Source organism: Octopus sinensis, linkage group LG2 (genome assembly GCF_006345805.1).
Source record: "Octopus sinensis linkage group LG2, ASM634580v1, whole genome shotgun sequence".
NCBI classification, from domain to species: Eukaryota; Metazoa; Mollusca; class Cephalopoda; order Octopoda; family Octopodidae; genus Octopus; species Octopus sinensis.
This window is the reverse complement of record NC_042998.1, coordinates 106,844,713-106,858,647: the sequence shown is the minus strand read 5'-3', so window position 1 is coordinate 106,858,647 and position 13,935 is coordinate 106,844,713. Positions and strand designations below refer to the sequence as shown.

Genomic DNA, 13,935 nt, shown 5'->3' with positions numbered 1-13,935 from the left:
GATATGAGGTCACCGTGTCATGCACATATGGTTGTGATGCATGTGTCTGAGCTTCGTATGTTTGTACCCCTATGTCACTTTAATGGAATGCACTGCTCTCTCACTCAATAATAATAATGATAATAATAATAATAATAATAATAATAATAATAATAATAATAATAATAATAATAATAATAATAATAATAATAACAATAATAATAATAATAATAATAAATTTTTTCCGTGGTTTTGAAATACCGGGTTAGTATCCGGCGGGAGATAGGCAATCGTCTTATAACCAGGAAAGGGTTTTCAGCATTGGTTGGCAACCGTCCTACTGATGGCGTCAGAATAAAAATACCAAAGACGGAAAACCTTACACAAACTAATACTCAATGGAGTGAAAATGTCAAATATCGAAGATAGAAATAACGGTAAACGCGTGACCGGAACTCAACGTGAAGGTGTTGCGCTCGGAAAGGAAAGGGACAGGGCTTCCCAAGTCGTTACTACGCGAAATCCTCGTCAAGGAAAAGACGGAATAAAGACTAAATGGACGAAAGGAATGAATAAGCTTGAATGAAATATTATCTAAAAAGCGATCCAGCGAAGAGAAATTACAGGAAGAGAATACTCAACATCTGGAATGAGATAAGGCTTTTTGAAATAAGTGAGTGAAAGCTTGCAGGGTGATTAGATCAATGGATGGTTATCTGAGATTAACACGGAAGAGATAAAACGGAACATAGATCAAGTAACGGGTGGAACAGGTTCCGATATCACTGAAGGTGAAGGAGATGATGTAGAGGTTTTGGCAGACGTCGGTACCGTCAAATAGAATGAAAGTAATAAATCGATATTCTTTAAGAAGAATGAGGAAGATCCGGAAACTGAAGACAGAGATATCTTGTTCATGATAAAAGAAGAACCTGAGAATGTCCCTTTATCTTGTGCCCCTAACTTAAGCAATGTTGATAGTAACAGATTGAAATTATAAGCAGAGAGAGTAGACAAAATACTAAAATATGTCAAATCTGAAACCCTAGGACAAGTGACAAATATCGTGAAAGTTGCTGGCAACGTGGTGATCAGGCTGCTAGGAATAAAGAAAAAACAACAGAGTAATAGGGCAAGATCATAGCGGAAAAGAAGAATTAAGTCCCAAGTTAGTAATGCAAGAAAAGACCCGAGTAGGATTAAACGGATGAAAGACGAACAGTTGAAAAATGATGACGTTGTCAAAGAGCTGAAAGTGAGATATAAAATAAGAAAGAAAGGTTACAATATTGTAATAGAGGAACTGAAAGAAAGAATAACAGCTACATACTCTTTTACTCTTTTACTTGTTTCAGTCATTTGACTGCGGCCATGCTGGAGCACCGCCTTTAATCGAGCAACTCGACCCCGAGACTTATTCTTTTGTAAGCCCAGTACTTATTCTATCGTTCTCTTTTGCCGAACCGCTAAGTAACGGGGACATAAACACACCAGCATCGGTTGTCAAGCAATGCTAGGGAGACAAACACAGACACACAGACACACACACGCATATATATATATACACATATACGACGGGCTTCTTTCAGTTTCCGTCTACCAAATCCACTCACAAGGCTTTGGTCGGCCTGAGGCTATAGTAGAAGACACTTGCCCAAGGTTCCACGCAGTGGGACTGGACCCGGAACCATGTGGCTGGTAAACAAGCTACTTACCACACAGCCACTCCTGCGCCTGTATATTATATTTTTTGATGGTGAATGTAGAAATAGAGTATTTAATCTCACTTTATCATCCATTATTATCCTGAATATACAGATTAGTGTATATTCTATTTGTTGATAAATATAGAAATAAAATATGTAATCTCGCTTTAATATTCTGAATTCCATTTACGTTGATCAAAAGACACGGAAGAGTTTTGAAATAGCTGTCCCCCGAAGTCGTATACTTCACGAAGAGAAAAAGAGTGATTTTAACTCATTTCCATTTTATACAGCTGAAATTACGAAACTGAATTTCTAATTGTTTCTTTTGGGATTTTTTTTCAAAAAATTTCACTTTTCCACTTGCCCACGCACCCTTCTTCCGCATTCTTTTCATTCCGGTGAGGTAGAGAATTTCTGGGGACAGCTATTCAAAAAATTCTGCCCCATACTCTAAGTAATATTGCGAGAATATGAGATTTGGGAAGTTATAAATAACGTTTATAGATAAATACATGAATAAGTGGATGGTTTGATTGTTTTGTTCAATTGATTTAAATATAGATTGATGCATTTAACATAAATCTTTGATAAGTACAGTAATTCATTAGGAAGTGGAAGAGTTACTTCACCTTTAGACCAAACACATAGGAGTCAACGAGAAAGCTCTTATGTGATCAATTGATCTACTAGCAATAGCAGTGATATATATTGTTTGTACTGTCTTAAAAAGGAAATAGACATTAGGTAATATAAGTATCTTGCGATTAGAAAAAGAAAATATAAGACGATCACTGCAGGAGTGCCTTTGGACACAGGTCTGCTCGATCAGGACTAACCTGGGGTTAGAGAACAACAACAACAACAACAACAACAACACCTACATATACAAACAAGCAAATATAATGGAAAAAGAAAATGTCTTCAGAACGAAAGACAATGTTTATCCAATGTTGGCTAGCAGGTTTTCGGTGGAAGCGGGCGATAAATTTACAATAAATAAATGAAGATGACAGTGATGATGATGATGATGATGATGATGATGATGATGATGATGATGATGATGATGAAGAAGAAGAAGAAGAAGAAGAAGAAGAAGAAGAAGAAGAAGAAGAAGAAGAAGAAGAAGAAGAAGAAGAAGAAGAAGAAGAAGAAGAAGAAGAAGAAGAAGAAGAACTATAGTGACAATAACAACCATAATATCTGCAATAATAAGTAATGGTCTGTTGAACGGTGCACTTACCGAAGAACGCTGCCAAAGAAGAAGTAATTCCAATGAACAAAGCATGGCATAAACGAACATCCTTCCTGAGATGTAAGGCCAAATTAGTTTGATCCGCCATTTTGTTTCTTTTGATACACCTCCTCTTAATTACATGGAACTACTTTGGCTGACGTAAAGTGTTGTACAGCTGGATGAACAAGAATGTTTTCTTGAGACAATTCTTGTTCAAGTACTCTTCTATAGATGTTTTTGTTACTATTTAACCCTTGGTTAGTCCACAGCGAGCGAACCTATGATGAACCGATGATCAAGGATGCACCAGTTGTACTCATCATCGTCATTTATTCACAGTGTATCTTGGGACGACATAATAGATTGTGTAGACGGTAAGTAGGTAGGTAGGTAGGTAGGTAGGGGGAGAGAGGGAGAGATATTTGGCTATTGTTTCTAGCAAGTCAAATGACCACTTAACGGACCTCTTGTTCTTGGTAGTGCAGATCTTGTTGTGTGTGTATGTGTGTGTGTTATGTAATTGTTATCTCTGCTCTGCAGTAATTATTGGTGTTGCTGTAATTGTAGTCACCGCTGTAGTTCTGGTCAAGGCTGCTGTTAATATTCTTTGTTCGTAACACCGTTACTGTACTTGTCTAACGTTTGAAGTATAATGTTAGTGCTTCTATAGTTGTGACAGGTGATGATAAGATTTCTGCAGCTATTACTGTTCATCATTGTGCGTGTGTGCGTGGATGTGTGTGTATGTGTGTGAATGGGAGAGGGTTGTTATTCTTTTAAACTTTCTGACAATCTTTAATATGTGTTTGAGAGTTGCGCTTTTAATAGCTTTATCTATGAAACGAAACTGAAAACATCTTTAACATAACGGAAGAAATTCGAGTGTTACGCATTTAAGAGCATTAACTATGGTACGAACTCAAATACATAATCGAGATCTTTAAAATAAAGATTTGTTAAAGCATTCTCATTTTAAGATTTTTAGTTAGCTTTTGTTTCATACATTATAATTATTATAAAGTTTTCCGTTTATCTATCCCAAGTTACTCTGGTAGTTGAAAAAAAACTAGGAATGTGTATTATATATGATGCATGAACGCTCGGAAGATAGTTCTGTGTATCACGTGATACACTGGGCTGACAAATGGTTAATGAAATGATGCTATAAAGCTTTACAAATTTATAGAACAAAATAGGAATTTTCACAGGATCCAAGAGTTGATTTTAGTACTCTTAATGTATTTATGTGATATCAAGTTGTTGTTGTTGTTATTTTGCAGTCGTTGTTATTGTTATTGTTGTTGCTGTTGTTTACCTTCATGTCTACACTGATTCAACAGACTATTGATCAAAGATGTTTCAGACTCGACCAGTCCGTCCAAAACGGCCTTTTCTTTTTTGCCTTAAGTGTAATTTGAGATTCGGCTGCTGTTTCTAGTAGGGTAAGTGGTTGCACGGACGGAGGATCCCTCGCTGGTTGTTGATATGTATGATATAATGTAAGTTTAGCTAATGTCATCGTTGGTACTATGTCAGTGTTGTTGAGGAGGCGGGAGTTATTAAAGAAACATTACTATAAAGAAAAGTAAGGAGAAATATGGTATTAGAAGAGAAAGACAAAGAGAAGGAAGAAAGAAAAAGGAAAGAAGAAAGAAAGAATATTTAATTCCAGATTTATGGACAGGAATTAAAATTTTATACACCCATAAACACATTCATATTTACCTGTAGGTGTTTGTGTGTTTTTGTTTATGGTTGTGAATGTTATGTTTTCTTGTCTATAAGCGTTTATATGCATGTGCTTAAATATGTGAGTAAATACGCGAGAGTATGAGAGTGTGTTTGTGTGTGTGTGTGTGTGTGTGCGCGTAATGTCTGTGTGAGTCCTTGTGAGGGGAAAAGAGGGCGAGAGAGATAGACGAATAGATAAACTGTTGAATGCAATTAAGTTTGTCACATGGAAAAAATTGAAACGAAATTATCTGATAAAACTAAAACACGATGTCATATTCAATTTCTTTTTACCTTTTTCGTTTCTTTTCTCTCTGCCTTATTTATTTATTTATTAATAAGTGACGATATCTGACTGAAACAAACCAAACGGTGAACATACATACATACATACATACATACATGCATACATACATACATACATACATACATACATACATGCATACATACATAAAACATGCATGCATCATATATATATATATATATATATATATATAATATATATATATATATATATATATACACACACACACACACACACACCACACACACACACACACACATATATATATATCGTCTCAGAATCCCGTAAGTCAGAAAAACTATGCACTCGTGTATTTCTCAGTAGAGTCGGTATATTAATCGAAGTGTACAGTATTATATAGCCATTACAACCGATTTTACCAATCGGTTTCGCTCTCGGGGCTCAACGGTGTGTTAGGTAATAGTCCGATTAAGTAACCCTACACTCTTCAGAGATGGCAGTTATATAACGAAATATGGCGACTACTCTCCTTTGTTGGATGTGAAAAAACACACCCGGTTTGTGGTTGCTGTGAAAATGACGACGAAACGAACTGAGTAAGGGTTAGATTAAGAGTTATGTCCCGTGACACCAAAATACCATCTTTGGGGATGTGGCAAGACGACAAGAGTTTCCTGGGGAAATATGTATGGGAAATGTATATATGTTTTAGAGTTAGTGTTCTTGTAGAATTGAAATGTGTGCAGTGATACTATATGTGTAGCGTTTCTCGTTGTCATGGTGGTGGTGGGGTGGGGGTTGTGCGGGTGTCCAAAGGCCTGATAAGCATCTGCATGCTCGTTTGTGTTTTTTATGTTTTGGTTAAATTCTTTGGAACATTTATATAGGTATGGAGTGTTTTTAGGGGTACAATATGTGTGTGGATTTATATTGGGAGGTGGGGTGGAAAGTGTCTACTGGGTTGATGTCCGCCGTGTTAGTGCATGTGTATATATGTGTGTGTGAGAGAGAGATGGAGAGAGTGCGTTTGTGCATGTTCTCGTCAAACTCTTTACCGGATTCCCAGATATTGGTGGTGGGAGGGCCGAAGGTGGGAGACTGGTGGTTATAGTCACAGGTATGATTGGATGTATTTCCTTTCGAGTGGGCAAGGATTCAAAATTTCACTTCTGCTGTTCAGATAGATGCCTAGGTGCTGAGATTTCTTTAATATAGCTCTTCTCTCAATCAGGCATTGTCTGCATTTCCTGATGCTATTGAAGTAAGCTTTACATTTCTCTAGCTTCCACTTTATGCTGTGTTCCGTGGCGCTTTCTTTCAACGGCCATACGTGCTTGGTCAGAGTAAGATGTTTCGTCTTTCCGGGATGTTGAAGGAGGTATTGTGGTTATTATATCGAGTTCTGAAGAAGCCTTTACTTGCTCCCATATAGTTTCGCATGTTTGGTTGTCCGTTACTGTTACCTCTGCCTCATGTACAATGGTTTCCGTATTACAATGACCGTTCAGTGAACATGCTGTATTACCCATACATAAGCATCCTGCCTCTGTCTCAGGTGTAGGCCTACCTACTAATACCTTTTTTACACTGGGTTCACAACTAAAGGAAACCGTCAAGGTGTGCCTATTAAACAAATAACATCGCTTGTATGATAGAGACATTTGTTTACAGTCATCACGTGATGCCAAGACGCGGGTGCACAGACACACACACAGACGAGCGCGCGCACACAGTCATCGTTTTCAGTTTCCGCCTACCAAATCAACTTACAAGGACCCGAGCTATACTACAAAGCACTTACCCAAGATGCTGTATAGTGGAACTGAACCCGAAACCACGTGTTTAGGAAGGACATTTTTTTATCCTCCCCTGCGCCTAAGCCACGCTTGCGCCTTGCCACACCTACCTTTTTATATATGTCTGTGAATGTACTTCGTATTTGTTAAATCTTGTTCTTTTTCTTATTTTTTGTTGCCTTGTGATGAATTCTTTTTCTTTTACCTCAGTTGTTGTTTGTTCCTTCTCGAGCCATGCTTGGCTCATAAGGGCCAGTTTCCCAGTTTCATTGGACGAGACGCCAGTGTGTCGCAGGTGAGATGCTAGATGCAGGAGGAAAGAGTGAGAGAAAGTTGTGGCGAAAGTAAGCAGAAGTTCGCCATTACTTTCTGCCGGAGCCGCGTGGAGCTTAGGTATTTCGCTCATAAACACACATATCGCCCGGTCTGAGATTCGAACCCGCGAACTGTGGGTAGTAGATTCGATAATCCACTACGCAAAAAGAACTGAAGTATTTAGTTATGTCCCTTACCCTTACCTGTGCTGTATGGGGACCGTCATGTTAAAGAGTAGACCCAATGTTTCCTTTGCATCTCGTAAAAGGTGACTAAAAGAAGTTGTAGGATATGCACTCTGACCTCGTAAAACCCTCACCAGCAATGACTTTCCAAACCGACTCAATTAGGTTGGGTTGGAGAAGGGGGTTGTCACCTGAGTGGTGCAAAGGTGTCGTCCGCTAGGCATAAGGAATGCTAATAAATAGTGGATGCCCCCACATCTGACCTGGAGAAATCTGACCTTACCTTCTGATTCCAAGTCAGGCACTCAATTTTGCCTTTCATATTTCTAGCCTCGATAAAATAAAATACCAGTCAAGTACTAGGGTGGGGACGATTAATCCTATCCTTTTTCCTCAAAATAATTGTAAACCACTGCTTTTTCTAGAATTCATTATTTCTATATTTTTTGTTATTTTTTTTATTACCACTGCTGTTGTTATTGTCATTGATTTCTTTGTTGTTTTTATTCTTCTTGTTCTACTTGTTTCTGTTTTTTGTCTTCTATTCCAATGAAATGTTACTTAAAAAACAATAGACAAACTATTTCTGTATAGGCATGTCTTTATGTCTACATTTACATTTGACTTTGCTTGTACAAGTTTGAGAAAGGTTTGGTAGGTATGTAGCGTAATATAAGCTCTTTAAAGGTAATACTGAAATAAATACTAGACTGAATACGATATAAATGGAGCTAATTACGTAGTCGGTTGAGAAATCGTAGCAGGGTGTAGAAACCAACAGAAAATAATTTAGTAAACAATGTGGTATTTAGGTTGTTGAAAGGTAGTACGAAAATATAATTATGAGAAAATTAGATCGAATTAAATAAAAATGAAGTGACCGTTGGCGATTGAAGAACTGGGACGTCAGTCGACTTTGTTGAATATGAAACTAATGACATAGATTAACTAGTGAGAAAAGGCATAGAGTTATATAAAGATTATTAAGATTAAAATAAAACTTGATATAAAGCAGGCACATAAATTTTCAAGCATAATATATATCACTTGCAGAAATTAATGTTAAATGTCACTAAGGCGGCGTATTTCGTCTGCCGTTACGTTCTGAGTTCAAATTCCGCCGAGGTCGACTTTGCCTTTCATCCTTTCGGGGACGATAAATTAAGTACCAGTTACGCACTGGGATCGATATAATCGACTTAATCCGTTTGTCTGTCCTTGTTTGTCTCCTCTATGTTTAGCCCCTTGTGGGTAGTAAAGAAATAGGTATTTCGTCTGCCGCTACGTTCTGAGTTCAAATTCCGCCGAGGTCGACTTTGCCTTTCATCCTTTTGGGGTCGATTAAATAAGTACCAGTTACGCACTGGCGTCGATATAATCGACTTAATCCGTTTGTCTGTCCTTGTTTGTCTCTTCTGTGTTTAGCCCCTTGTGTGTAGTAAAGAAATAGATATTTCGTGCCTTTCATCTTTTCGGAGTTGATAAATTAAATACCAGTTGCATACTGGGGTAGATCTAGTCAACTGGCCCCCTTCCCCCAGAATTTTGGGTCTTGTGCCTAGAGTACAAAAGAATATTAAATGTTACTGTTTCTGCACTCCATTTTTTATGAAATCCAGTGCATTAACATTTATTTCAGTGCTTAACGTCGTTACAGGGCAATTTTTACAATGGAACGTCTTATATAAATATTTGTTTATTCCATGTCAGATTATGCCTCCCCGGATTTGTGCAATTTTTCGTAAAATTATTCGCTGAGGGTTTTCTTCCTTTTAAAATTATTTACATATCAGTTCGACCGTTTCACATACCTTTATTCAATAAACCTCATAAAAGCTTCAGAAATTCTTACAACTTTGGTCGTTGTAATGCTTTGCTTCCGTTTGTTTAATAAAAATTCCTCCTCGCAATGATTTTGTTTTCATTTTGTGATAGACAGCTATCATACAGAAAATGCCAGTTTCTAAATCCTATTTCCTAATTAGGTAAATTTGATTAAACTTTAAACCTCAGTAACAGTTTTCTACAATTTTTCTGGAACAAATAAATAACAAAATCGGATTTAACGTGGAAAATTATTTCAATATACCAAATTTTGACGTAATTTATAAATTTCAAAATATGTGACAGCAACAAGGAAGACCCTACAAAAGTAGAGAGACAGACAGTTATAGGACGTGACACACACACGCGCGCGCGCGCATACAAACGCACACATATATTTACAAACGAACGCACAACCACGAGTTTAAAATAGGGTATAGTAGACGTATGTATGTATGTATGTATGTATGTATGTATGTATGTATGTATGTATGTATGTATGTGTATGTATGCATGCATGTATGTATGCATGTAGGTATGCATGTAGGTATGTATGTAAATATGTGTATCCATGTATGTGTGTGTATGTCTGTGTGTGAGTATTTCCTTGCGATGGGCTGCAGAAAAGCACCCTGTGAACAATTGTTGTCAACTTGCCCCTTCTCTCCTTAAAGCTACATATTCCACACACCCACCATTCTTTCCCTTCCTCCGTGTTTTAAAAGTTACTTATGTGTGTGTGTCTGTGTGTGTGTGTGTGTGTATGCATGTACCTATGTATTTACGAAAGACTGTATGCATCGTCACGTGTATATCCCTGATTGAATGCTATATTAACGTAATCATCCCATTACCACTCCATATTTGTCGCTTATACAACTCTGTTCTCCACTTCCTTGCCACTACATTTCCTTCACCCCAACACTCTTGTACCCTTCTCGTTTCATCAAATAATATTCCAAACCCCCGTAGTAGGGGGAGGCTTATAGATTTTTATTAGAATTCAATTAACTTATAATCTAACTGGATGTCAGTTTAACATGTATGCAAAGTTTCATCAAGATTCGTTCACTGGTGTTGCCAGCAAGATGGTAACAGACAGACAGAAATTTCCATTTATGTAACATATATATATATATTATATATATATATATATATATATATATATATTATATATTATATATATATATATATATATATATAATATATATATATATATATGCATATATATATATATATGCATATATATATATATACTTATATATATGTAATATATATATATGTAGTATATAATATATATATATATATATATATATATATATATATATATGTAATACACACACACACATATATATAGAGAGAATAATAATAATTATGGAAGGCACAAAAAGCCTTGTGAAATACAACTACCTAGGGTAACTGCCTTACTAGTGTAAAGGCCTATATCAATAAACACCCGATGACTCAGACCTGGCCTGGATGCACATGTAGAGGTAAATCTAAATGTTTTGGGGGCAGGTATACGATATATCCTCCGTTGTTTATGAAGCACAGGTATAATTAAACTATAGTAACGGCCGGAATTGAAACTACGATCAAACGATCGTGAGCGCAACACTCTAATCACTACTGCCATGCACCCTCACACACACGCGCGCGTGTATGTGTGAGTGTGCGAGCGTGTGTGCGTCTGTTTGTGTGTGTGTAAAGTGCATGGCCTTTAAGGTATTGAGCTTACGATCGACATAGCGTGGTTTCGATTCTCGCACCAAGCGGTACATTGTGATCTTCAACAAAGCTCTTCATTTCCCATTGCTGCAGTTAACTCAGCTGAAAATAAGCTACCCTGCCACGGACTAGTGTCTCGCTTTGTAGGGAAAATCGTTACCTCGGTCACTGATTGCAGTGTACTCTTTCTGTCGTGTTTGTTTCTTAATAATACAAGTATTGCTGAAGCAGACCAACGTCACTCTTCTTGTATTCTACTTTATCATGTGTGTGTGGTGTGTGTGTGTGTGTGTGTGTAAGTATATATTTAATCTCGGTTTGCATAGTATGTGAACGTGATTTGGATGATAGGTACATTATGATGAGCATGTATTGGATGAATGTTGTTCACTTTGAGGGAATACTGAATGACAATTGTGCTAGATGCAGTGTCACAGAATTTAGTCCAATACATGGGCACGTAGGGAGTAAATGTATGTGAGTGAAGCATGTTGGTGGGTTTGGTATGTAGGTGTGTTTTGATGCTATTTTGTTATAGTATTGTGCATTAGAGTTGGATGGTGGGTGCGATCTGAGATTTGAGGGCAGTGTGAGTTTTGTGTGCTTGCCGTATTGGAATGGAAAGAGCTAGCCGGGTTGAATTTATGGTTCTTTTGGGGGTAGGATTGTTAGAAGACTTGTAACTTTTCTCTGATGCATAATTAGTAAGAGATTCCTCTGTGATGTAGGTTAGCAAATATTTTTCCGCAACTAAAGTGATAGAGTGGGCACCCGTAACAATGACAATATAACTGCAGATCTAGCTATTGTTCCTTAAACAACGAATGCCTCGAGAAGCTGGTGTATGGAACTGATATTTCCAATGCTGATGGTACATTAAAGGGCTGTATTGGATAAGCCACGAATACCGTTAGGGAAGGAGTTTCACAACACATGTCTTCGTTTCCGAATACAAACAAGTGCAATGCAACATCACTGTCTAACTACGTATGGAACCTGAAGGTCCGTAAAATGAGTAATTCACTCATAAACCAGGGCATCATTGCCAAAAGAAGTAAGTATAATGGACGATATAGTACACGAAATCTTTGCATCACAGAAAAATCTCAGTGCATGACTTTTATGACCATGTACTTCTGTTATACAGCCAAGCTAAATGAATCAGTGAAAATAACTGTAGGAAAAAGTCACAGCCAAAAAAACAATGAATGACTAATCTATTGCTTTTGGTGGGCGGGGGCTTGTTTATTTTAAGATGTTTAATAAATCTTAATTTTTTCACTTAAATGCAAAAACCATTAAATAAACATATTATCGACATGTACAAATTATGTACCGTTAGTTAATAAGCGACTTTGAGTTTGGCAGAGTCGTTAGAAGGCAAGACAAATCTCTTACGGTATTTGTTCTGGCTCGTTACATTCTGAGTCCAAATTGCTAGGGTCAACTTTGCCTTTTCTCCTTTCGGGGTTGATAAAATAAAGTAAGTCATGCGCTGGGATCGATGGTGTCGACTTAAACCTTGTCTTTAAAATTTCTAGTCTTGTACCTAAACTACAAACCATCTGCTATAATAATACTCTTGTATCTTTCTCCGTTACAACATATGAATGAGAAAGGAAGGGGTGATAGATGAATAAGGAAGGAAAGGGTAATGGCAAACTTGGTAGTGGGATGATGGAAATCCTACAGTGAAAAAAAAAGCAAACACCGTTTCAAATCTGCGTGAGTATATGTGTGTGTATGTAAAAGGGAGTCATGTGAATGTCTATGTGTGTGTGTATGTTTGTGCGTGTGTAAGCAATGGAAGTGGGATGGTGAACATTCAATGCTTACAAGAAAAATCAAACAGCATTTCAACTCTGTGTGAGTATATGTGTGTATATGTGCGCATGTAGAAAGGAAGTATAAGAATGTAAGTATCTGTGATTATTATGTTCCTTATTTTGTACCTTATTTATATATAAAATACTACAATCAGCCGTCATTTTTGACGGCACGAGTCTACTAGTTATTTATAGTAATTAAATGGTAAGTGACCACTTTGACGGAAACTTACTTTCATCTGTGATTTCCGTTGGGTGTTGACTGGTTGGGAAAGGATTGGGCGCAGAAAACTACTTGTTAAAAAGCACAAATCGTATAAGCAAACAAAGATATTACAATTTACAACTAATTACTGAAAAGCATCTAGAGTTACATTCTCTAACTTCATTGCTCTCAAAACATTTCTAACAGTAATTTATATCTATGTAACTTCGATACAATATAGCAATGTAACATAAACACAATACCTCAAATTAAGAAAGGAGTATAGTACTTTGATGATACATATCTTATCGACAGAAGAAGAACGAAAGTAAAAGCCAACCATAGAGGATATAGTTGTTACTAAATGCCAATGTTCAACAAGTTGTGCTAATGCAGCAACATCTACAATACTGGTAATTTTGTGTGGCCGGCGGAGGTAAATCGATTACATCGATCCCAGTGCTCAAAAAGTACTTATTTTATCGACCCCGAAAGAATGAAAGGCAGAGTCAACCCTGGCGGAATTTGAACTCAGAACGTGAAGACGGACGAAATGCTGCTAAGCATTTCGCTCTGCTTGCTAACGATTCAGCCAGCTCGCCGCCTTTGCAACATTTGCAATAATTGTTTCTAGTATAGGTGCAAGGCCTGAGCATATATGGTGGGGTAAGGTTTAGTCGATACTACCGGACCCAATACTTGACTGCTACTTTATTTCATCGATCTCAGAAGGATGAAAGACTATGTTGAGCTCGACGAGCTTTGAACTAAGATGAAGAGCTGAAAGAAATACCGCAAAGCATTATTCCAACGCCATAACAATAATGGTTTCTGATTTTTTAGGCACAAGGCCAGCAATTTTGAAGGGAGGGAGATCAGTCGATGCCGTTTATCCCAATACTTGATTAGAACTTTGTTTTATCGGTATCGGAGGGATGGAAAACAATGTTGAGCAGGACCGCTACTGATTTTGCAAATCAAATAACGACAATAACAACAACAAACATTTAATGCGTTCACCAATGTCTATATATATAGATATATATACATGTATGCCCCAGCATGGTCACAGCCTTTAGGCTGAAACATAAAAAAGGAAAGGATAAAAAATAAAAGAATTTCTCATGCAGTCTTTTTT

General features: G+C 37.1%; 1 protein-coding gene across 2 annotated transcripts in view; it reads right to left on the bottom strand.

Annotated features, from left to right (window-relative positions):
• The window catches only part of LOC118762311, a 23,235-nt gene extending 19,492 nt beyond the window's left edge, over window positions 1-3,743 (bottom strand). The window contains exon 1 of one of the 2 annotated variants that reach the window (XM_036500799.1): window positions 2,929-3,743. In XM_036500799.1, coding sequence (XP_036356692.1) covers window positions 2,929-3,028 — 100 coding nt within the window. In that variant the 5' untranslated portion in view covers window positions 3,029-3,743. The remainder of the gene's footprint in view (window positions 1-2,928) is intronic. The other variant, XM_036500800.1, reaches the window with a different exon arrangement.
• Between the last annotated feature and the right edge of the window lie 10,192 nt (window positions 3,744-13,935).